This window comes from Ciona robusta, chromosome 12 (genome assembly GCF_009617815.1).
Source record: "Ciona robusta chromosome 12, ASM961781v2".
Lineage (NCBI taxonomy): Eukaryota > Metazoa > Chordata > Ascidiacea > Phlebobranchia > Cionidae > Ciona > Ciona robusta.
This window is the reverse complement of record NC_143246.1, coordinates 7,664,951-7,690,332: the sequence shown is the minus strand read 5'-3', so window position 1 is coordinate 7,690,332 and position 25,382 is coordinate 7,664,951. Positions and strand designations below refer to the sequence as shown.

Here is a 25,382-nt window from a genome sequence, read left to right as displayed (position 1 = left end):
GTAGGGTGGGGCAAGATGGGACACATAGTAAGGTGGGGCAAGATGGGGCACATAGTAAGGTGGGGCAAGACGGGACACGTATAGTAAGGTGGGGTAAGACGGGACACGTATAGTAAGGTGGGGCAAGATGGGACATATAGTAAGGTGGGTATATGGGGGTTAGATGTGGATGCATTTATAACAGGTGTAACTTATATATGCAAACACAAGTGTTTTATAGGAAAACGGCATATTTTCAATAAATTGAAGAAACACCTAAACAATTTTAAAATTTGGACAGTTCAAAAAGCATGAATAATGTATTTTTAGAATGAAAAAACGGGATCTTATAAGGGCTATTTCAAGGCATGTTGTCCATTTGTAAATTTAAAAGAAGGAAAATCGGGTTGAAAACGTCAATTTACGCCTGGTAACAGCATATTACCAATTACCCAATATATATTTTATCACAATCACCTGTCCCAGATCCATGGTTATTAGGCAACAAACACAACGCATCAACCAGTGTGGATATAATAGATGATTTCCCCGACCCTGCTGACCCAGCCACCACAACACCCTGTCTCAATACTGCCATCTGCTGGAGTTGGAGGACTTTGTTCACCCAGTTGCCGTGGGATACCAGGCCTCTCTCTTGTGCCACCTGGTGGTAAAGTACATTATGTCATAGTGGTACAACAGTTAGCACGCATGCTTCTAACCAAGAGGTTATGGGTTCGAGGCTTAATGCCACCATTATGAGCGTATGTGTTTTGCAGTTAAACACTTCACCGTAATTGTAATTGCTCCAACCCAGAGTTACATACAGGGTAACTTATTAAACAGAACACCCGTGTTATAGCGACTGTCATTGTACAGTGAGAATAAACAAGTTACATTTATTTATTACAATGGTTAAGAACAAACACCCTTTATATTATAATACCAATGTTAACACATACATACCTGGTGAATAGCCGTCTCCATATCATGATATCTGGCAGCTGATGATTGGAGCATGGAACTACCTACAGGGGAATTCCCACTCATGGAAGTAAGGACATCCCTAACATATTGTATCCCACTGAACACATCGCGCACAATGTTGTTGAATATTAACGCATCGCTGGGTGAGAAACCGGGGGAGATCGTCTCTAACAAAGCCTGGGTAATAAAATGTTAATAACTGATTCTATTCTATATGGGTGAGGTCCTACAGTAAGGCGCGACATGAGACCTGGGATTTAGATCAGAGTTGGCCAATTACCTCAACACCCAGGGTGCTACCACATGAACCTCACCAGATGTTGAAGCCTGTTGTTCCCCGAAGGTAGAGATATCTAGCACTCATATAGCGATTCTTATGTATTTCGATCAATTACACAATAATTAAACCCCTCATCCATATACAATAGAATGTCGAAAACCCCGTGTTACCTGCGCCACCAATCCATGGTCGAGCTTCGCTTGGTTGGTCAGCGTATTCGGGCTCGCTGTCGATTTCTTACCCAACACTTTATCGCCTCCTAGTGGTCGTATGATGGTCGGGGACGGACTCACTTGTAACATGGGTTGTCTATGGATGAGCATATTATTTCTATGGTTGTGATCAATTGTTATTTTCCCTAAACTATAAACAGAGGGGAGGATGGTTAAGTTAGATTTCTTTTACAATTCTATGAAACAAATCTAATTTATTGGTTGTAATGTTTACGTATTAATGCAGTGCAAAAATTCAAACATAAAGTGTTTTATAATCGTAAAAAAACTAAGACAAAACAAGGAAAATTTGAAAAATGTTAAATAAAATCATGGCTGCTAAACCTAACATACAATAAATATACAGTAAGTTGTTACTAATTAAACCAAATTTAGTTGTAGTTGGGATAATAATGAACCACCCCTGTACATTATCTCCCTCTAGTGTAAATACCTGACGGAGGTTTGACTATTGGAGCGCGACATCTTCATTTCATCGGGGCCTCGTGATTGGTCGGTTCGCGATTCAATTCGTTCATCCTGTCATAATGGGCATTGTTTGTCATCAAACGGGGTTGTTTAAAATTATGAGCTGCCGTTACAATTGTGGGCGTATGTATCCTTGGGCAAAACGCTTAACTGCTATTGCTCCAACCCAGTGGTCACTAATGGGTTGTCTGTACTGTCAGCTATACAGAAAAATATTCACCCACAAAGTTACATACGTGGTAACTCGTAAGCTGGCACAAGGTGTATGAAACAGAACAAAGTTACATACGTGGTAACTTGTGAGCATGAGGTGTATGAAACAGAACAGCTGTGTTATAACGACTGTTGTTTCCCCGCCATGCGAGGATGAATAAGTTACATACGTGGTAACTTGTAAGCGAGGTGTATGAAACAGAACACCCGTGTTATAGTGACTGTCGTTGCCCTAATGTAACTAAGACTATAAACAAGAATCAACCATTATGACATCACAACACACCTTTGTTCTTCGTTTCTGTGCGGCCAGATTGAGCGCGACGATAATGGCCGGCAGGTTAACCTCATGGTGGCGCTCCCGAGGCAGTTGCTGATGCGCGAGGTCGAGCAACGTCTTTAAACGATCGGCGAGTGACTTGGAGGCTCGGATACCAAGCGAGGTGGAGTAAGCCTTGATGATCGGGGTGATGTTGGGTTTCGTCAGGTGGATGGTTCGGTATAATGATCTGTGGTAATGTAATGTTGGGGATTGCATATGATATAATGATCTGTGGGTAGGGGTTGTGTTACCATTGGTATTGGTTGATAATGATATGTGGAGGTTATATATGGGGTGTGGTGGTTGGGGCTGTGGTAAATAATGCTCAAGAATCACTGAGTATGGGGTTTGTCACACAATCTACCATAGCATATAATATTGTATATGGGTAAGGTCCATGTGTGGGTTAACAGTAAGTTTAGTTGAATTATTGAGCACTGTACCCACATACACGGTGTAATATTTAGTAAAGTTGTTGCTTCTGTTTTAAAACCCCTGACGTGTTAAGTTCACTAGCCATGCCACTCACCTTATAGAGGTGGGCAATCCCCCAGACTGAGAACTTGGGTTGAAGGTCAAAAATAAACCAAGGTTCCGGTTCAGGGTAATCCCCTCGCTCACGTTGCTCACATACGCCCTCGTCTGGTGAGGAAAAAGTTGTTTAAATGATGTTTTAACGATGATATGTACCGTGAATCTGGTCCTGACCTAATATTGTTGGAGAATACACCAAGTGTTATTGAATACACATAAATATATTATATATAAATAAGAGACTGATGATATATCTTTTGATTACTATAGGTGTCACAAAACTGCCAAATTACTTTATTATTCTTTTAAATTCAACCAATCCAAAAAGTTAATTAACTTTCTTTTTATAATTTTAACAAATTTATTTATCTTTCCCACCTGTGAGTTGAATGAAGCAGATTGCAGCGCTGTAAACAACGCTGATGTGAATTCCAGTATCACGCTTAATCCATTGTTTGATAATAATTGAATATTATCAAAGCAACCCCAGGATCCATCTGTTGATAAGCCCTGTGATGTAAGAATAGTGATTGTGATGTGGTATATGATAATAAGTGGGTGTATCGGGAGATGAACCTCACGCATATAGAATAGAATGTGCATATACAATGTTGGGGTAATAAGCGAACTCTGGTCTAAATCCCAGGTCTCATGGCATGCCTCACTGTATGACCTCACCCATATAGAATAGAATGTGCATATACAATGTTGGGGTAATGGGACAACTCTGGCTTAAATCCCAGGTCCCATGGCATGCCTCACTGTAGGACCTCACCCACATAGAATAGAATGTGCATATACAATGTTGGGGTAATGAGCCAACTCTGGCCTCAATCCCTGGGTGTTGGGGTAATGGGCCAACTCTGGTCTAAATCCCAGGTCCCATGGCGTGCCTCACTGTAGGACCTCACCCACATAGAATAGAATGTGCATATACAATGTTGGGGTAATGAGCCAACTCTGGCCTCAATCCCTGGGTGTTGGGGTAATGGGCCAACTCTGGTCTAAATCCCAGGTCCCATGGTGTGCCTCACTGTAGGACCTCACCCATATAGAATAGAATGTGCATATACAATGTTGGGGTAATGGATCAACTCTGTTCTAAGTCCCAGCTTCCATGGCATGCTTCACTGTAGGGCCTCACCCATATAGAATAGAATGTGCATATACAATGTTGGGGTAATGGGTCAACTCTGGTCTAAATCCCGGGTCCCATGGCATGCCTCACTGTAGGACCTCACCCATATAGAATAGAATGTGCATATACAATGTTGGGGTAATAAGCGAACTCTGGTCTAAGTCCCAGCTTCCATGGAACCTCACCCATATAAAACACTCCACCAATTACAAACCTGCATTATCTTGGCCAAGGATCCAACATCAGTATATCGATCGCAGCCAACCATATACAAGTACCTTCCCAGCAGTGTTGCCATGCTTTGGATGGTTTCCGTCTTCCCTGTGCCTGCCTCGCCCACTATTGCGCAACCCTGGGTAGTGGGAGTTATGGTTGTTGTTGGGTTTCGCAACAATTGTGGCATTCGTTAAAGTACAAGCAAAAAAAAGGCGCAAAACTGGTTTGCTAAAACAAAATATAACACCTCTGTTTCAAATGTTGGGATGACATTAACATTACACATAATATGCATTCTATATGAATTCATGTGCCAGGCAATATGCTTATATACAGAACTGTATAGATAACAACAGGGAAATACTAGGGAGATATTACATAGGTTGCCACCTATGTTTCAATATAAATACCACCCCAAAACCAACACCCATTGATTAAATAAGAAATGAAATATAGTTTAACTCTGCTTGTTTATACGGTTTATACATATGAACACACCCCTACCTAACCCCTAAACAACAACCATTGATAAAATAAGGAATCACTGTTTTCATTATTAGTGTAACCCGCCCACCCACCCTTGTTTGTTGCAATGCATTTGAAATACAGAGGAAAGTCCGATCCGTGGTTGGGGTCATGAGGGGGTGAAACGTGACCCCGTAAAACTCGAACCCGAACTTATATTTGTCGTCCATCATAGTGATGTAATGCTCAGGAATCCCGTTCGTTTCCGACGAGTAAAATCTGATGCTTCGTCGCCACTCGATGTCTCCTGTGTGCGGGTAGAAATAATATAAACATTTATAAGGATTAGTTTCAAACCCTTATGCGTAAAAATATGAAAAAAGTAATGATTGGCAGTACAAAGTATGTTTAATGTATAGTAGTGATCCACAGTAGCCCCACCCAAAGTACACCCAATCCACAGTAGCCCCACCCAAAGTACACCCAATCCACAGTAGCCCCACCCAAAGTACACCCAATCCACAGTAGCACCACCCAAAGTACACCCAATACACAGTAGCACCACCCAAAGTACACCCAATCCACAGTAGCACCACCCAAAGTACACCCAATCCACAGTAGCCCCACCCAAAGTACACCCAATCCACAGTAGCCCCACCCAAAGTACACCCAATCCACAGTAGCCCCACCCAAAGTACACCCAATCCACAGTAGCACCACCCAAAGTACACCCAATACACAGTAGCACCACCCAAAGTACACCCAATCCACAGTAGCACCACCCAAAGTACACCCAATCCACAGTAGCACCACCCAAAGTACACCCAATCCACAGTAGCACCACCCAAAGTACACCCAATCCACAGTAGCACCACCCAAAGTACACCCAATCCACAGTAGCCCCACCCAAAGTACACCCAATCCACAGTAGCCCCACCCAAAGTACACCCAATCCACAGTAGCCCCACCCAAAGTACACCCAATCCACAGTAGCACCACCCAAAGTACACCCAATCCACAGTAGCACCACCCAAAGTACACCCAATCCACAGTAGCACCACCCAAAGTACACCCAATACACAGTAGCCCCACCCAAAGTACACCCAATCCACAGTAGCACCACCCAAAGTACACCCAATCCACAGTAGCACCACCCAAAGTACACCCAATACACAGTACCTATCTCCCTTAGTTTCCTCCCAGCCATTCCCTCCATAACATCCCGTAGATGAACCCCGTACATTATCATGCTCTCTAGCCTCACCCGGTGGATGGGCTGCATCACCTCGTCCGTGCCTTTCCATGAACCACGGTTCAATACAACAGGAAACCTGGGGTGGAATAACATATGAAGCCATGCTGTATATGATAAATTATATTAGGGGTATAATAACATTACATAATTTTATATTATATGCGGGGTATATGCGTGTAAACATCTGGGGTAATGGGCCAAGTCTGGCCTAAATCCCAGGTCCGCACCCAAATAGTATGTGTGTAAATGGATGTATCAGATGTTAGAGCACGATGTTTAGACCAAGAGGATGCAGGTTCAAGGCTCGACGCAGCTACCATTGTGGAGGGTGCCTTAAACCCCTTGATCACTAATGGGTTACCCAAACTATCAGCCATATAGAAAACAACCATCCACCAATAGCAAACTGAGTAGACTTAGTTGAAACATCTGCTGTAGTATAATGCGTCTATACCCGATAATTGATATTCATAACAGCACACCACCCACCTAGCACAGATGGTTGCGAACTTTTTACTCGCATTTACAAAAGCTTTCCTATCAAACTTCAGTTCGTTGATGGCTGTCTCGCATTCCCTCGTCCATAGCAATAATAAAGCAAGCCTCGCTACTTGCCCGGGGTACCTGGGGATGATGTCATTAATGATGATGTCATTAGTTTTACAAAGCAGCAACAAAGGCACAGATGTTAAGCCTAAGCACCTTTGTAAGTTTTGTTCAACATGCATAACATATGGTAGTAACTAGTGTGTCATGTCAGAACCTACGTAGCCGCATTTTATTTATATCTTCAAATACGATAGCAAAGGTAAAAATAATTAAAACAACGAAGAGAAGGAAATTACAAACAAAAACACAATCGTTAAAACACGCTATGGGTATAAACTACTTAAAAGTGTCAAATAAACACTCACATAACACACATAAATGCTTATACACCCATGTACAATTCATATAAGTTACACCACACACCACCACAACTACCTCAATGCAAGTTCCTCCACGGCCACATTTGCAACCACATCTTGTACAGCGCGACACACCGTTGAATATAACGAACGCTCGATCGATTCTTGTAAGTTTTGTAACCACAGTTCAACTCCTTCGTATAAGCTTACCTGGTGGGTGGTTTAATGTTTGTAACTTATTTATCTAATGGTAAGGGGCAACGACAGTCGTTATAACACTGGTGTTCTGTTTCATACACCTCGTGCCTGCTTACAAGTTACCACATATGTAACTTATTTATCCTCGCATGGCGGGGCAACGACAGTCATTATAACACGAGTATGTTTTATACACCTCTTGCCTGCATACAAGTTACCACGTATGTAACTTTGTGGGTGATTGTTTTATCGGCTGACATTGAGACAACCCATTAATGACCACTGGGTTGAAACAATTGCCATTAAGTGTCTTGCTCAAAGACACATACGTCCATAATGTCGTCAACTATAACCACCCCCCTCCAACATAACCCCATACCCCACCCACCTCATCGTCTAGCAACAACATCTCTTTATCTGAAGTAACAACAGCAGTGGCTTGGTAAACCTCATTCACCTCGTCGGCTATGCTTGCTGAGAAGTGGGGGCTGTCACATGACTTCATACCCTGAGAATATCCATCATATTTAATATATTTCTAAGTAAGAATCAAATAAAAAGGTCCATGAAAAAAAGGTCACAAAGAAGTTGAATTCAAGTATTGTTGCGACAGAATCAAATATTTCAAAAAATTATTTGCTGTATATTCTGTACAAACTGATATCTCTTTATCATAAATAAAGCATTTTTGAGAAAAGAGATTCTTATCTTTTTGAAATATTTATTTTTTTTAACTAAAATTCTTTTTCCTTTTTAATGACCCACCCACCGATTTATTGAACCTGACAGACGATCGATGATGCGTGTCATCCACGATGGAATATCTGCGCTCAGGTGGAACGGGGGTCGGGGTGTTCTGGTTCGACTTTAATGAACTAACGGTATCAGACCACGCGGTTGCTTTCTCTACGTGGATGTCGGATATACTGCCGAATATTGATCTGCAACGTGTGTTTAATGTATAGTAGTAAAGTGCAAAGTATTTGTAATGCATAGTGGTGATGTACAAAGTATGTTTAATATATAGTAGTAGTTGACAGTACAAAGGGTGTTTAAAAGTATGTTTAATACACAGTAGTGACAAACTGACAAACCTTAGATGCGGTCGAATAGAATCCAGTTCATTGGGCCTCGACAGTAAGGCCAACAATGCGATATCGGTGAGGTAATAAAACCTTGGGCAAACTGATCGTTTCTTGTCAAGATATTGCGTCAAACATTTGAAACAAATCTCTAATTCTTCTTGCATGTGGCGGAGGACGACTCCTTTTGGGACTTCCCCTGAAACAAGAATACATTGATTGTTAGAAACTTATTTACCCGAAACACACTCGACCCATGTATATCCAAGTTATACAAAACACAATTCGGCCAATAAATTGTTACAACTATTTGCAATATATGGTTTACGGAAAAAAATGTTTCAAAATTTAAATACAATCTAATTTACTTCTTTCCCTAACAAGTTTGTACGTGTGAAAGTCACAGCTTTTGCATGTTATGGACACAATGGCAGGAGTTGGAATACTCAGTGTATACATGGCTACACAACCCTACCTCCGTAACAACACTGCAATATATTCCTTGTATCAAACGCTCGTCTCACCAACTTCACATAACTTTTATCAACCATCGAGAATCTTTTCGCTTCCTATAAATATATAACATTGTTTATGTGTTAGGAAATAAAATGGCAAAGATTAAATTAATTAAAACAATGAAGGGAAGAGAATTAGCAGCAAAACAAAAGCTACGGGTAAAAACTACTTGAGCAAAAGTGTCAAATAAAAGCGTGGCTGCTCAACCCAACATACAATAAACTCACAGTGAGTTGTAGTTGTTTAAAACAAACTAAGACGTTATGAAGAACAGACATGATGATGTCATCAATGACATCACACACGGGACTTCCCCACCTGCGGCAACTCCTTAGCAGTCACATGATCGGAGAACACGGCTTCAAGATCTTGCCACAGATCCTGTGTTTCCAGCCAAACATCCAACACCTCACCTACCCCCTTCAACTTCTCCGCCCATGATGCGGCTTCCTCACGTAGAGGACCTGGGTGGAAGGTGTGTTGCTTGGTTCTCATTGGTATATTGTGGTTGCATGGCTATCATAGAGGTTTCGTACACCTTATGCCAGCTTGCGAGTTACCACATATGTAACTTTGTGTGTGAATGTTTTTCTGTATGGCTTTTTCTATATTTGCGACCACTGGGTTGGAGCAATTGTCGTTAAATGTCTTGCCCAAGGACACATACGGCCACAATGGTAGCAACAACAGGCCTAGAACCTTGTATCCTACTATCCTCTGCTAACAAGACACCCTCCAACCACAGCCAAATATATACACACAATAACACCACTCACCGATATGTTTAGAAGTAAGCATATTAGCTAGTAGTGCTTGTGCATCTTCCAGTTGCTCCAACAATCTCTCTGAATCTTCCTTCACCAACAACACGGGTCCTCTTCTCTTGTAATTATCAAACGTGAGAACTTGTTCCGTCCACTCCTCTTCCACCGCTCTCATCTTCACCTCCAACTCCAACTCCTTACTCGCTGCAATCGCTATGTCCTCTATCTCCCCCTTGTGTCTGGGTGGTATACGGGTTATAACATAGCTTATAATTGAAGTTATATTATGAGGGACATACAGAAATATAAGGTTTAGTTTTAAAGTTAACTCACTGTAGAAGCCCAATATCCAGTAAATGACCAAGTTTAAATAAGTTTGCCTCCAATTGAAACTTGCTGTTTGTTACAAACATCACTTGTAACCAATGTCGGTTCCGTATTTCCTTTGTTAAACAATAAGTTAGATTATGATGTCATAAAGTGGCATTGTGATACTTACAGGAATCATAATGTCCTTGAATTTGCCCTGAAATATGATAAATATGGATGTTATTATGACATCACACACACGTATTATGACATCACACACATGTATTATGACATCACACCCATGTATTATGTCATCACACACATATCATGACATCACACACATGTATTATGACATCACACACACGTATTATGACATCACACACATATCATGACATCACACACACATATCATGACATCACACCCACGTATTATGACATCACACACATATCATGACATCACACACATGTATTATGTCATCACACCCACGTATTATGACATCACACACATATCATGACATCACACCTACGTATTATGACATCACACCCACGTATTATGACATCACACACATATTATGACATCACACCCACATATTATGGCATCACACCCACCTTTTTAGCGAGTCTATGCAACAATGGTAGCACACTCAGGTAACAATGGATTGAATTCTTCATCTCCGAGTAAGCGGTCCACTCCTTAAGCTTCGATGGAAGGTTTAAGCATTCATCCCAATATGTTTGTACCTGTATAAGAAATATCATGTTGTTATTAATATTATTATCAGGTAATGTGATGCATTGGTTGGAGCGCTTGCTACTAGACCAAGAGGGTACGGTGTTCGAGACTCCACAGTGCCACCATTGTGAGCATTCTTTACCTTGAACATTAAATGCAAAGAAACAGTAGCGAATATATGGAGTATATACGCAGTACTGTGACAACTATCGTTGGCGTATGCGCCCTTGGGCAAAACACTTAATGGCAATTAGTTCGACCCAATGTTCACTAATGGCTTGTCTAAATTGTTAGCCTTAATGTGCATCCGAAAATGTTATGCATAATAAGGTGAGTGAATGTTCATCACCCACAAAGTAACATACGTGGTAACTTGTAAGCTGGCACAAGGTGTGTGAAATACCTGTGTTATAACAACTCCCTCCCCCAAGAACAAACCACCCACCTCAGTGTTAGCTGCATGTAGATCCACTCCCTCCCATAAAGTCTCACGAAACTTCCGATCAAACGCAATAAACTTCTGGAACAATCCGTACAACATCCCCAGTAACTTTAATTCCTCCCCAGTTTTGTCCAACTCTGGGAACGGTTTAGGGGGAATCCCAAACAATCGCTGAACTGAGTCCAAAGTTTTTCGCTTAGCGTCGTATAACGTGTATCTGGTGAAATAAAAATAATATTTAAACAATAACAGTCAGGTTCAAGTGAAAGTGTAACAAAAAGCCCACAGAATAGTTGAATAGTTTACTATAAAAGAGATATATGTTTCACTTGTGTTATAATAACTGTCTTTACCCCCACAATAATAAATAAATTACATTCCAACCAATAATTGCATATACACGGATTGAACACAATCAACATTATGATGTCATACCTTCAACCATTATAACATCACAACCCACCTGTTCTGGAAGTCATTAAGCTTTTGTACAGCTTCAGCGGGCCGCACACCTGGTACCGCTGGTCCTTGAGCATCGAACGCGTTACGTAGTTGTATCACCTCAACCACGAAAGTCTTCAGTTGTTTATCAAGCTCTTGCTCAAATGAAGTTCGTCGTTCCTTCACCAATGTGTGGCCGAGACCGTCAGCGAACTGTACCAACTCGCCCCACTTTTCACGCAACTTCGCAACCTGTATAACATATATGTGATGGTAATGTCCTTATATTTGTGTTAACTGTATGTTTTCAACGATGACAAAAAACATGTTTATTAAAATAACACAAATAATGAAATAATCGACCAAGGGACAATTACTTTTTTGAAAACACATTATACATGAAATATACAGATGTTTGGTTAAAAAAGTCCTTTCAAATGGTAGCATATATATTGGATATAAACAGCCAAAGGTGCAGAGGTCAAGTCCCACGTAAGTAAGTTCACCTGTTGTAGTTCAGCCCTCGCCAATCTAAGATCGTATTCCTTTAGTTTATCATACATGATTTCTATTGGAAGATAGACATCATCTATCTTGTTTTCCATATCATGGACTTCATCCAATAATCCAAGGGTGCTGTTCAACTGGTCAAGTGTCATGACCTGGGGTTATGGGGGTTGTATTACGGGTGACTATGGGCCAACAACAGGTCAAGGAACCATTTAACAAAGGCTAGGCAAATTTTTGGGCAAAACAACTTTTGAGAGCTGTTTTTAAGGTTTTTTTGAAGTGTTTGCTTTTTAAATTTTCAACACAGTTTCAATAATAATACAACTAAATTTATTCAACATATTAAGTTCCTACAGATCAACTTTACTAGTTGCAGCCAACTCACCGGAGCAGATAGCCGGTGTTGGACATTGTTCCGATATTGAACGACTCCGTCCAACTTCTTCTTTGCATCCTCGTGGAGAACCTGGGGTTGAAACAAGTGTTGATGTGAACGGGGGCCACAGTTTATATTCAAGTTTATATTTGTGTTGAATGTTGATGCAATATACCACACCAAACCAAACTACAACCCCAACCAACCCAGGCATTACAAATATAACTATACTGACTCTTATAGGCCGATTGTATAAGATAACATCAGCCATTGACATCCAGTGTCTCTACAGTGGACCATGCGCTTGGAAGGTTATTCTCATTTTAATAACCCCCCCCCCCCCTACTACCTTACCTAGGTAACTTTTAAAAGTTATACATATTGTGTTTTTCACCCACCAACCCCCCCATCCCAACACCCCCCAACCCACCATAGCATACTGTGTCTTCCATGCAGCAGCCAACCCCTGCAAAGCATCGCGTACAGGGGTTGGGCACAATATCACCGACCCCGATGATAGGCTGGTTGGTATGGAGGAAATCTTCTTCTCCACCTCAAGTAGATATTCAACCTGGATGAGAAGGTCGTTGTAATTTTCTATATGGGTGACTTTTTAGGGTAAGGTAAGTCATTATACACTGATTATAGGCCAGCATATTGCTCAAATGTAGGGGTTGTTTTACCACCACAATAATTTCACCAATTAAAAATAATTTTCGAAAAAGTTTTAGCAGGTGCTGAGTAAAATATGGAGGATTCAAGTTTGGCTGCCGTATCTATGGTTGTTACTGAGTGTTAAACTTTATAAGTCAAAACAGCCAGTTATGCTGACTGCATCAATAGTTATACATTAACAACTAAGTATTAAAAAGTGTTCTGCCACAAATATATCCAAGTGTACATGACACCTTGTTGCCCCCCAACCCCTACAAGCTACAACAATCCACTTTACTACTCTCCAATTCCCACTAAACTCACTGTTACAACACCCCACCCACCTCCTTTAACACCCCACCCACCTCCTTTAACACCCCACCCACCTCCTTTAACACCCCACCCACCTCCTTTAACACCCCACCCACCTCCTTTAACAACCCACCCACCTCCTTTAACACCCCACCCACCTCCTTTAACACCCCACCCACCTACTTTAACAACCCACCCACCTCCTTTAACAACCCACCCACCTCCTTTAACAACCCACCCACCTCCTTTAACAACCCACCCACCTCCTTTAACACCCCACCCACCTCCTTTAACACCCCACCCACCTCCTTTCTTATGGCCGACATCTCAGGTTCCATGTCCATAAACTTTGTGTACGAACGTTGCATGTCCTCGCGCCATAAGAAGTTGTATTGGGAAAGTTTCAGTAGGTATTGTTTTACATGGGGTTTCAAACCTGTGGGGGATGAATACATAGTGAATGTAGCTTATGGATAGTTGTTATAACACGGGTGTTATCACTGTGTGCATCAATAAGTTACATTCACTATCTACATTTCATAGTGTTCTGCTTCATACACCTCGTGATACACCTCGTTCGCAGGTGTTCTGCTTCATACACCTCGTGCCCGCTTACAAGTTACCACGTATGTAACTTTGTAAGTGATTGTTTTCTGCATGACTGATAATTTGGACAACCCATTAGTAACCACTGGGTTGGAGCAATTACCGTTAAGTCTCTTGCCCAAGGACACATACGCCCACAACCTTATGGGTGATTGTGTACAATAGTAACAATATATTAGACAACAATATCAACTATGACATCACATATCTCACCTTTAGTCAGCGAATTTAGGGCGACTCGTTGGTTTGAAATATTCTCGTCCACCAAAATATCCGATTCATAATTTTCGTTCTTGTTCGGCCCTGCCCACCAACCTATTCCTAGGTTAGGGGAAGCACCGTTGGTTAAAAAGGTGTTGGACGGAAACTATGTATGAAACATTTGCTGGCAAGACACTTACATAACATTTTAAATAACCTCTTCTATAATCCGTTTATATTTTACTCCACTTAACAATGTTGATTATTACCTCGTGTTACGTTGATTATTGACTCCACAATATCATCGATTGTTTGTTGAACCGAGGACAATGGAGGGTCGAGTACGATGTCTGGGATTCGGAACCTATTGAGATGCGGATAAAGTTAACTTATTTATCCTCGCATGGCGGGGCAACAAAAGTCGTTAAAATACGGGTGTTCTGTTTCATACACCTCGTGCCCGCTTACCAGTTAGTGATTGTTTTTCTGAGCATGGTTCAATATTAATTAGTGACCAAGGACACACAATGGTGGCGGCATTGAGCCTTGAACCCGTGTTCGCAGTTAAGCAACACCACATACCGCAACGAAACCACAACACATACTTGATCTTGACTTTAAACTTAAGCGTTCCTTCCTCTTGCTCGTGTACGATGCAATCCTCCCACCAGGAGGCAGTAGAGATGAAGGACAGCGAAGAATCGGTTCGTGCGATGTCCGAACTGTGGGGGAGGTAAGGTTAGGGGGTGGTGTTTAAGGTATGCATGGTTTATTGTGGGTTTAGTAGCCACGCTTTGATTTAAAAAAAGTATTTTTAATGCTTTGCAAGTTTTAACCAATGTCGTTTTGCTGTTAATATCCTTCTCTTGGTTGTTTAGATTAGTTTCATCTTCGCTGTCATATTGAAACATATCAAGTATTGTGCACGGTGTATTCTTACCTTGATTGCGAGCTTCCAGGTCTAGAATAGTTGATGGCGGTTGTTGAATGGTTGGCATCGGCTCCCATGGCAACAGATAGTTTGTTCAGCGATTGACGGACAGATGTCAACACGCTCGCGTACGTACGCTTGTTGAAGTGCACTGTGGGTGAAATAATGTTAGGGGTTTTGAGGGTGACATCATGTTTGAACTTTATAACAGCTTTAACCCTGCTGTTAGGTGTCTATACGAACAAGCAGAGTTAAAATATATTGCATTAACCACATAATTAAAAAGACACACAAAATGTCAAAAAATCTACTGTATTGGTTCTTTGGTTGTAATGTTTACTGATCGATAAATGCAATAAATAAACTAACTGAATATTCTTTCAACAACTTCTTGCTGAAGATCAAAGGTCGCGTTAGATGACTCATTGCTGCCTCCAGTGGCTGTTGATCCACTACCACCGCGAACGTTGCGACGAAATTTTCGCGAATTTGATGTTTTTGCTACGTTGGGTGGAACGGCACCTGTGGGGGGGGGTCAGTTTAAGTAATGTGGATTATTTAACCTCGTGATCACAGCAGATACCACACCTAATATACATTATATACAATAGACACCAGAACCCCCACTATACCAACCTTGATGATGATCAGCACTGTTGATTCTACTGCTTGATAATATCATTATGATGTCATGAATGGATCCCTCTATTGACATCACATTGTCTCGTAACAATTGCCCCTTTCTTTCAATGTTTTGTTGGATTGTCTACATAACAATAAACATTGTTACACCAAGCTTTCACTCTATAGCAAAAAAAACATTGAAAGGACTGTTTAGATAAAAACATTTTTTCATTGTTTTCGAAAGCGTCATCAAAACTTATTATTTCTGATAAAAATCTATGTGAAAAAAATCTTCCCCACAAAAGCAGACTTTCTACCCCCCTTTTCCCCCCCAAGCACCCACTCTCTTACCTTCAACAACTCTTCATTCTCCCATGTCCTCCCAAGCACCTCCTCCTCATCAAACAACACAAGATCCCTCGTTTCCAAGATCTTCCTTTCGATCTTTTGTTCCACTACATCCGTTACTTTCTCCACGATCGACTTCAACCTCTGGGTTGTGGATCTGAGGGGGGGTGTTATTATTGTGGGTGGGTGGTTATTGTCATGTCCCATATGTCTCTTACCCCAACACCCAATGTACCACCATCCAGGCCCCACTAAGATTTACATATATTTCTAAATAATAGGCATTCTATAAGAGTGAGGCACACCCGAGACCTGGAATGTAGGTCTATTACCCCAACACCCAGGGTGTTACCATCTAGACCCCATTACCCCAACACCCAGGGTGCTACCATCTAGACCCCACTGAGGCAGTTTATAGACACTCAATAATAGAGATTCTGTTCTATAAGGGTGAGGTCTTCAGTGAGGCAAACCTGAGACCATGCACACCACACACTCCCCCCCTACTAACCTTGCTTTATGTAGAAAAGCATCAATATTCATGCTATCCCATGTAATAGATGTGAGACCAGCTTGTAAGCATTGGACGACTGAATCAGTGTGAGGTTTGAACAGGGTGAGGAAAGGAGGAGGTATCAACCCGCATACCTGGGTGGTGTGGTGGTAATATATAAACCATACACATAAGTATAAACAAAGATACATTGTTACACAAACATAGACAATAAACATAGGCTGTGGCTGCCATGCAGATACTTGGAAACCAAGATAAAGGAGAATTGAAGGCGAAATAAGTGCCCGAAATTTATCAGAAGAGTTCCATTAGATCGATGTCTTGTCTGGCAGCGACATTTATTATGTGTTATCTTGCAACACAGACACCATGGTAGAGGTATTGAGTATTTGGTTCCAGTATTTAATACAAGCTTAACCACTGAGCTATGTGCCGGACATGTCTTGGTGTACACTCGTTATCTGTATCTGCATTTATACAACCATACCCCTCACTTACGTTCTTGTATTCATTCAAACAATGTTCCAGATGGTTCTTATACAACTTGAACTGTCGCTCCTGGAAGAGGACCTTCCTCGCACCATCGGGGATCTCCAACTTCATCCTCAACATCCACTTTGACTCTTGGATGAGATGAAGAGTCTGATGATCAACGTTCACCATCAATTCACCCTCCTCTTGCTTCAGAATCGGGATCTAGGATGAAGAAGATGATCATTGGAATGTTTACTATGTGTTATTATAACATAATTGATATTTATCTTCTCTAACACGACAGCAACTGACTACAATGTTAACTTTGGTTTATATTAATTGATTAAAACAACAAAGAGAAGGAAATTAGAAGCAAAGGCGAAAGTCTTAACAAATGTGCTTAAATATATTAATATTATCGTACACTTCAAGCATACTGCATCTAAATGGACTTTGATCATGCACTACAAAGTTCCCACACTAGGTTTTTACATTAAGCCTGGTGGAGTAATGGTCAGGCCTTTAATTGAATAAGTTTGGTGATCCCCTTTTACCATTCACATGTTATAACGACTGTCGTTTATAGCTACTTCCCGTCTTTTCGCTTTTGTATATTAATCCGACTTTGCTAACGAGATCCAAAACAAACTAAATTCATTCAATAATACAACATACAGCCTCCACCCACCCTGAGGCCCGACAACCCCCCATCCACCACCTTACACCACTGTTGAAACCACATCGCTTCGTACGTGACGAGTGCCGTGGCAAGTCTGTTGTATAACTTGACAGTACGATGGTATCCCTTGTCTTGGGGTAGGGACTTGTTCTCGTGGAAAGCCTGGTAGGGAATAACATGATAGTTTTATATTACTTGTTATTAGTAAGTATTAGAATTTGGTATTCAAATACTTAAAACTGCTCTTGTAATTAAATGGTATCATTGCAATCAACTTCATAGCATTATCTTGTAACAAACTTGTACTGGTGAAACAGCAGAATAATTAATAGTTCGGTAAATATAAGTATTTGGATGATAAATAGAGTCTGGCATGCCAAAATGAAACCTGATTTAAACCAGTAAAAATACAATTCAAATTATTACAGAATGTATTGTTTTTACTGTGCACCAACACAACAAAACACATTTGTTCACCAACTGTGTTAATAATAATAAACCACACGTCCACATTATTATATCATATTGTATTATTGTTACTACCCCCCCCCCACCTTCATTGGATCCTCTATATGAGCTAACAACTGGCGTGACCAATATATAGCCCCAGCAGCAGGAGGGGCATCCCTGGGTACTATGGGGTCGTTCTTGTTCTTCTCGTACATCTGTAATGTGGGGATTATGATGAAATATAGAATATATAGGGTGGTAATATATACATTACTATTCTATGTGGGTGAGGTTCCACAACACTGTTACTGGATTAAGGCGAGAGATTATCACAACATACAGTTCGCCCATAAGCCTTTTGTAGGAGTTGCAGACACTTTTTATTACAATGCAGGAAATTCAAACGAGTCCTGCCACCCCAGGTTTGGCGCCCCCACCCCAATTTATATATCTATGTTACGCCAACCCCTCACCTCTTGTATAGACTCAAGCTCCTTGGCAAACATGGCAAAAACGTCGCAATATTTTTCGCTGAATAAATCTTTCAAACGTGGTCGTTGGGTCACTGATTGGAACCTGGAATGGTGTTTTTATGTTATAATATTTGATATCTATGTTGGTTATCTGCAAAATTTATTCTATGAATAATTATTGATAGTGACATCATCAATCATAATTATGACATAATACTTACTTGGACAATATAGACAACCCTTGTTGAGTTTTGATTGGTTTAGCAAACACTGCTTGTAGATAAACGGCGAGTAGTTGATCAAGGTTGTTGGTGAGGTGGGTAAAGTAGGTGAACGCTTCGTCAAATCTGGGGTAGGGGTTATAATGTATAGGGGTATATACATAGGGCATCTTCTATTCAACATGGGTTGGATCTACAGCAATCGATCTTAAATTTTGGCTAAAGTTGACTCAAAATTTCTCATTTTGAAATAGTAACCATTAGATTATATTAAGAACTGGGGTTCTGGAACTCATCATCTTATAAAATTACGCCTATGACCAAAGTAGTAGTTATGTATCCCCGTTGTAACCCCAACCCACCCCGTTTTACTCCCAACCCACCCAGTTTTACCCCCAACCCACCCCGTTTTACCCCCAACCCACCTATCCTTCTGTTTCCTCTGCAGATCCAGTATCATGGATGTTGTAATCCTCCCGGACATTGATTTGATTGTAGATGAAAGATTCTCATTGATAATGGAGGAGATGGAAGGCCCTTCATCATCGGAGGTGTATAAGTGTCCTGGGGGAACAAAGATGATTTATTGACTCTAAGCATTTGATATTTATCTCAATATATCTACTTGACTATAGAGTAAGATGGATACCGTTATACTATCCCATATTTCCTGATTGTGTTTTTAAAAGTAAACAGCGCCCCAAAAATTCAAGAGGAAAAGGTTTTAAGCCATTCCATCAGACTTCCCGCCCTCCCTTACTTAGGAAATTGGCCGCATTATAATTAGATTGAACCGGAGACGTGGAGGCCAATGATTGGTCGGTGGCCTCGTAAATATCGGATTCGCTTTCAACAAACTTTGCAGATTTTCGGTGAAACCCTGGAATAAAAGATAAAACAAATTATTTTAAAGAGATTTTCTAGAAATTGTTTAGTTTGTGATTTTAACCAAGGAACCACAGTTTCCTTTGCAATATGGCGAAACATCATAAGAGTGGCTTTCCTATGTTAAGTTGTATTTGACCGACACTTTAGTATTTTTGACAGTCTTTAACATAAGTTACAATTACCACACCATGGATGTTATCACCTGAACTAAAGTCATCGTCCAAATCTTCGTCTTCCTCGGGAACCGTCAACATCCCGTGTTGTCCTCGCTGCTGTTTATTCAACATTGTGTTTAACACACCACCATATTACAACACACCAACATATTGCAACACACCAACATATTACAACACACCAACATATTACAACACACCACCATATTACAACACACCACCATATTACAACACACCAACATATTACAACACACCAACATATTACAACACACCAACATATTACAACACACCACCATATTACAACACACCACCATATTGCAACACACCACCATATTACAACACACCACCATATTACAACACACCACCATATTGCAACACACCACCATATTACAACACACCAACATATTACAACACACCACCATATTACAACACACCACCATATTGCAATCAACTCATTGTTATTCTTGCTGTTATATTAAAACAACACAGCGATTAATTTCAATCTATAAAATCATACCCAATACTCACACTGACAATATATTATCAACTCACGGTAAACGAGGAACAACCAGCAACTTTCGATGCTTCATCCTGGCCACTAGGTGATGCTGGTCGCACTGTAAGTCACATGATTAAACCAACCAATCAGAACAGGGTGGAGATACTTTACCTACCTATGTGTCATGTTATATGTAAACGTTGTATTTACTGATTACTTTGTCATTATATGTCTGCCACCTTGTATATAGGCCAAGTTACTTGCTTATTGTATATTGATTACTAACAATGCATGAAGCACTAACTCTATTTGCAATTTGAATAAGGTTGTTAACATATATTGCTTCATGTCTCCAACATGACATCATAAGAGAACCCACCAATAACGAGAGAACCCACCTGACTTATCATCAACGTTTGAATCGTTTTGCCCCGATGGAATATCTTCCAACCTTGGTCGGGGAAGCCCCACTGAGTCTTTGGCTGTTATGACATCATAATGTGAGGTGGTGACATCACAAAGATACTTTAATTAGTTTAAACTTACCAAGTTTATTGAATTGCCGAAGTGATGCGAGGACATCTAGTGTCTGTTTCATCTTCCCCGCGACAAGATCCAGATTAACGAGGATCGCATCGTCATCAAATAACGGAATACCGCAGTTGAATGTGTTCGGTTCCTTCGCTTCTGTGGGAGCTGGTGGTAGGTGTGGGTGTTATTGTTGGCCTAACGTAAGTGTAGCGGGGCAACTACAGTTGTTATAACACGGGTGTTCTGTTTCATACACCTCATGCCCGCTTACAAGTTACCACATATGTAACTGTGTGAGTAATTGTTTTTATGTATCGCTGATAATTTGGACAACTCATTAGCGACCACTGGGTTGGAGCAATTGCCATTAAGTAACTTTCCCAAGGACTGATACGCCCACAATGGTATATTGGAGCTTCAACCTTGGCTCCCTTTGACTACAAGATACACAACATAACCACAAATACCTCATGCTCACTGCCAACCTCACCTGTAGACACGATCGAACCAATATTGAGCTTTGCCCTCTTCCCCTTCACCTTGGGTGGTGGGGCATCCAATGAACTGACAGATTGCGCCAAACTATGAGCGTTAGTGTTGGTGGTGCCGAGTGTGTCACGCAGACCACGAACCACATCACGGTAGAAGGTTTGTAGGGCAAGGCATGCACGGAGTCTGGGTGGATGGGGAATTAATTGATATGCTTGATAGTTAGAAAAGTAAACAGAAGTTGTGTAATAAGACAGAATGTGGTATGAATTTAAAATAGGTTTTATTGTACATTGTGTAAAAACTTTAGGTCTCTAAATCCACAAACTACCCCCACATTATCAACCAATGCCTCATCCTCCTCCCTCCTTTACTCAACAAACAACCCCCTTAAACCTCCCCCTCCCCTCACCTCCCAACCAATGAATGATCATCTTCATGCATCAGTTCCTTCTTCCTACTCCCTTTCTTGAAAACCTTGAAGCTTGGAGGTGGAGGATCCTCCCTCTCTATCTCATCCTTGATCAACATCCATAGATCCGGAGGATTACGGAGGACCTCACCGACGTGGTCCCGACACAGCGTGGCTAGTTGGTTGCCGATCTGAAAATGAAAGACAATCATAATAGAATGGTCTTTTCAGGCTTTTCTTGCATATTTTATACAGTGAGTTTCTATGGCAATCCAAAGTGAACATGGGATGCAATCGTGTAGGTTTACCAGGAGAACCAATATTTTGCCACAAAGCGAGTGGTAAGTAACCTGTCATAGTAAGTTACAAAGAAATATTTTATGCCATTTGACATTGGATGTAGACTTGAGTTGGTCTATATATTACCACAACTTCCAATGTATAAACCTTTTGATATAAAAACGTACATAGAATGGCAATCCTAATTAATACGACACCCCACCTTCAAACACAGCAACCCCAGATAACCACTTCTTGCGTAGAACCTCGATATTGAATCCATCTGCTTCATAGCTCCCACTAGTGTTGGTAATATCGCGTTAACAACGTTTACTGGGTTGGTTTCGTGATGTAAGGCCTCTAGATGGCGCCGGAGGGCTTCAAGATATTTCACTTTGTCTTTCGTCTCGTTCTGTGCATCTGTTATCCTGTGTGATGTCATAATGAAGGTATTATGATAAATTAAAGTGAAACAATTTAGTTATATTTGATCCAACTCTGTATTTTCTAAAATGTTTTGTAGTTTTTCAAATAAGAACATTGTACGGTGTCTTTGACTAAAAGACACAACTTAAACACCTGCATTACAGACCTATGCACAAAATTAAAAATTGTAAGTAAAAGTTTTTCATACACTAAGTTAAACACCTCCATCAAATAGAAGTCAGGATAACCAAATACTCACGAGATATCAATCGTCCTCCACCTCCTAAGGGACCTTGCCCTCACTTGGATCAAAACCCCGAGCACATTCTTACATTCCTTGCTCTTCAACTGCTCAGTGATGCCGGCTAATACTCGCTGTCGTCGCTTCCAACGCTCAAGTTCCGTTAGTGGGCCGGAGTGGATGTCCAATAATCTGGGGTAAACGAAAGTATAACTGAGTGTTGGATAATCTTAATGTAGGTAAAAACTTTGATTTTATTCTTGGAAAAAAATGGTATGCAAGTGTTAGGTCTGTAGGAATAAGATTGAGAAAAACTTACGAAACATTATACCCTACCTGTCATCCTCCCCTTCACTAAGCACCCCATCAATAGTTTGCATCCATTCATGCAGAACTTCCTCGTGTGCTTGTATGATGGTGGTATCAAACGTGCTGCTTATACGATGTTGGGCGAATTCTCGCGTCACCAATGTCTCGGGTAACCTTAGTATCTGGAGACAGAACAGTAAGTAAAGAAATAAAATGTAGCTCATTTATCCTCGCATGGCGGGGCAACGACAGTTGTAATAACACGGGTGTTCTGTTTCATACAACCTGTGTTTGCAAAGGAGTTTATGTAACAGTTACGCGTATATACCTTTGTGGGTGTTTCATACACTTTAAAAACAATTTTTCTAAAATATACAACTGCAGCAAAAGCCACACAAAGTTGGCTCAAGTCTCCTTAAATGCCTCCATTCATAGAAACAATATATAGCAAGTTAACAACCACTATAATGCCATACCAACCTGTTGGTTCACAGCTTTACTTTTGCTTGTAGCGTTAACAAGAACATTGACGTATTTCTCCACAGTGTGAATGAAGTGTTGTTTATGTTCATCATCACATTTACCCCAATCCTCTTGAGCTTTAACCATGGGTAGGAATACCTGGATATTGTAATGTTAAATGTATGTAAAACTTGGATTGTGGGTTACCCTCATTAACGGTGTATAAAAGACATAACCAGTGTGGCGGTGTGGGTGTTTGGTATTATTACATTACGCAATAATCTTCTTCTGTGTGACAGTGCTTGACTAAAGCCTATGTGATACCGGGTTCAATGCTCAACGCTGCTACCATTGTGGGCTTATGTGTGTATGGACAAGACACTTATGAATATGGAGGTACTTCCACTCACCTATAGTGATACACTGTACTACAAACTACATTAGAATGATGTATACATGATGTACATATATATACATGATGCTCTATAAGATACACTTGACTACAACATACATGGATGATGGTGATGATTCCGATGCTTGGGATGAATGATGTGAATTATTAGTTTTTAATTTTGAATAATACAAATTAAAAATCAACTGAAAAAATAATACAACCACAAAAAGCTGAACAAATTAATATTTATATTTGATTAATGAGTAATATGAAGTTATTCTTGGTGAAATAAATGATAATTAAAACTTATAAACAGATGAAGACGCCGCTACCTGTGAAAGCACGGTTGAAAGTTGGTTGAGCGGATTGTTCTTGATCTCCCCACAGAATATTTGTTTATGCATATGGACCTGATCCACCTCTGCTAAGGTGGAGGGACGGAGGAAGAAGACACACACCAACTCATTTAGACCAACTCCCTGTAATGGGGGGTTGTATTGTGTGGTTGGTGAAGTAAGGGTGCTGTTAAAGAACCAAGGATCCCAGATTCTAATCCAGGTCAGGGTTGGAAAACGCGAAAACCACGAATCCTGGCTTCAAAACCAGGCTAGGGTTATAAACAATAGGGAAAACCAAAATACTGTAACAAGAAAGAGAAGGGAATAAACAGCAAAACTACAGTCGTTAAAACACGCTATGGATAAGACGTACACGATAGAGCATCAGCAGTTAAAACACATGGCTTTATGATACTCCACTCACCTTCAAGTTCATGAGAGTTGGAACCATATTTAGATCTTCGGTCATCCATGGTCGACTCTCTGGACGACGGCCGTAGATGAAAAGCTTGTTGCTGCCATCTGGTGATAGGAACTGGGTGACCAGTTCAAAGTTGTTTACTTCGAGTAGAAAATGCTCAAGAACAGTTGGACTGGAAGTAACAATATGTTATATATATGTTATAGCACACATGCAGTTATATATGTAGTAGGTGCGGGTGAAGAATGCTTTGACATTCCATATTAAGCAATACGTTAGGGTTAGCAGGGATTCTAGTATATAGTTTTACCAAATTTAGTAATTAAATCGGCACCTATATGGGCGCACAACATACACTTAGACCTTAGTGCTCATTAGATTGCCTAAATACGCATAAATCGCAAACATAATGTGCAACCGTAGTTTAAAAATTTAGGCTAATATGCAATTGAATTAAACTTTTTTTACCTGTCCGTGTCCTCTACTTGAAAAGTTTCTTGAATTTTCGTTGCAATCCACCAATGACGTTCATCCATTATGACATCATAAGTAAACTACTTATTCCAGAACAAAATCTAGAATGAGAGTGACTGTGACGTAACAACAGTTGTCATGGAGATCTTTACGCCACCTAAAGGGCGATATTTGATCTTTAATTTCAACGG

The 25,382-nt window shown here is 40.6% G+C and overlaps 1 protein-coding gene across 3 annotated transcripts in view; it reads right to left on the bottom strand.

Moving 5' to 3' along the window:
• Positions 1–25,345, bottom strand: part of LOC149727411 (dynein axonemal heavy chain 5-like) — a 49,910-nt gene extending 24,565 nt beyond the window's left edge. Inside the window, exons 1-55 of one of the 3 annotated variants that reach the window (XM_089889573.1) lie at positions 25,186–25,345; positions 24,721–24,889; positions 24,291–24,437; positions 23,583–23,723; positions 23,130–23,284; positions 22,812–22,985; positions 22,350–22,554; positions 21,848–22,038; positions 21,437–21,621; positions 20,962–21,111; positions 20,814–20,897; positions 20,469–20,533; positions 19,946–20,015; positions 19,616–19,735; positions 19,281–19,419; positions 18,856–18,981; positions 18,635–18,737; positions 18,266–18,376; positions 17,721–17,873; positions 17,057–17,254; positions 16,556–16,692; positions 16,048–16,201; positions 15,709–15,838; positions 15,442–15,594; positions 15,082–15,223; positions 14,747–14,863; positions 14,411–14,505; positions 14,154–14,261; positions 13,640–13,770; positions 12,799–12,939; positions 12,378–12,458; positions 11,989–12,144; positions 11,505–11,734; positions 11,045–11,258; positions 10,476–10,607; positions 10,058–10,084; positions 9,892–10,001; positions 9,571–9,797; positions 9,113–9,258; positions 8,754–8,847; positions 8,291–8,477; positions 7,966–8,137; positions 7,585–7,704; positions 7,075–7,208; positions 6,580–6,714; positions 6,015–6,166; positions 4,949–5,142; positions 4,369–4,506; positions 3,395–3,526; positions 3,012–3,124; positions 2,447–2,669; positions 1,913–1,998; positions 1,417–1,555; positions 946–1,143; positions 457–643 (exon numbers count right to left, since the gene is read on the bottom strand). In XM_089889573.1, the coding sequence (XP_089745699.1) occupies positions 457–643; positions 946–1,143; positions 1,417–1,555; positions 1,913–1,998; positions 2,447–2,669; positions 3,012–3,124; positions 3,395–3,526; positions 4,369–4,506; positions 4,949–5,142; positions 6,015–6,166; positions 6,580–6,714; positions 7,075–7,208; positions 7,585–7,704; positions 7,966–8,137; positions 8,291–8,477; positions 8,754–8,847; positions 9,113–9,258; positions 9,571–9,797; positions 9,892–10,001; positions 10,058–10,084; positions 10,476–10,607; positions 11,045–11,258; positions 11,505–11,734; positions 11,989–12,144; positions 12,378–12,458; positions 12,799–12,939; positions 13,640–13,770; positions 14,154–14,261; positions 14,411–14,505; positions 14,747–14,863; positions 15,082–15,223; positions 15,442–15,594; positions 15,709–15,838; positions 16,048–16,201; positions 16,556–16,692; positions 17,057–17,254; positions 17,721–17,873; positions 18,266–18,376; positions 18,635–18,737; positions 18,856–18,981; positions 19,281–19,419; positions 19,616–19,735; positions 19,946–20,015; positions 20,469–20,533; positions 20,814–20,897; positions 20,962–21,111; positions 21,437–21,621; positions 21,848–22,038; positions 22,350–22,554; positions 22,812–22,985; positions 23,130–23,284; positions 23,583–23,723; positions 24,291–24,437; positions 24,721–24,889; positions 25,186–25,253 (7,789 nt within the window). In that variant the 5' untranslated portion in view covers positions 25,254–25,345. The remainder of the gene's footprint in view (positions 1–456; positions 644–945; positions 1,144–1,416; positions 1,556–1,912; positions 1,999–2,446; positions 2,670–3,011; positions 3,125–3,394; positions 3,527–4,368; positions 4,507–4,948; positions 5,143–6,014; positions 6,167–6,579; positions 6,715–7,074; positions 7,209–7,584; positions 7,705–7,965; positions 8,138–8,290; positions 8,478–8,753; positions 8,848–9,112; positions 9,259–9,570; positions 9,798–9,891; positions 10,002–10,057; positions 10,085–10,475; positions 10,608–11,044; positions 11,259–11,504; positions 11,735–11,988; positions 12,145–12,377; positions 12,459–12,798; positions 12,940–13,639; positions 13,771–14,153; positions 14,262–14,410; positions 14,506–14,746; positions 14,864–15,081; positions 15,224–15,441; positions 15,595–15,708; positions 15,839–16,047; positions 16,202–16,555; positions 16,693–17,056; positions 17,255–17,720; positions 17,874–18,265; positions 18,377–18,634; positions 18,738–18,855; positions 18,982–19,280; positions 19,420–19,615; positions 19,736–19,945; positions 20,016–20,468; positions 20,534–20,813; positions 20,898–20,961; positions 21,112–21,436; positions 21,622–21,847; positions 22,039–22,349; positions 22,555–22,811; positions 22,986–23,129; positions 23,285–23,582; positions 23,724–24,290; positions 24,438–24,720; positions 24,890–25,185) is intronic. The other 2 variants (XM_089889571.1, XM_089889572.1) reach the window with 2 other exon arrangements.
• Positions 25,346–25,382: the final 37 nt, after the last annotated feature.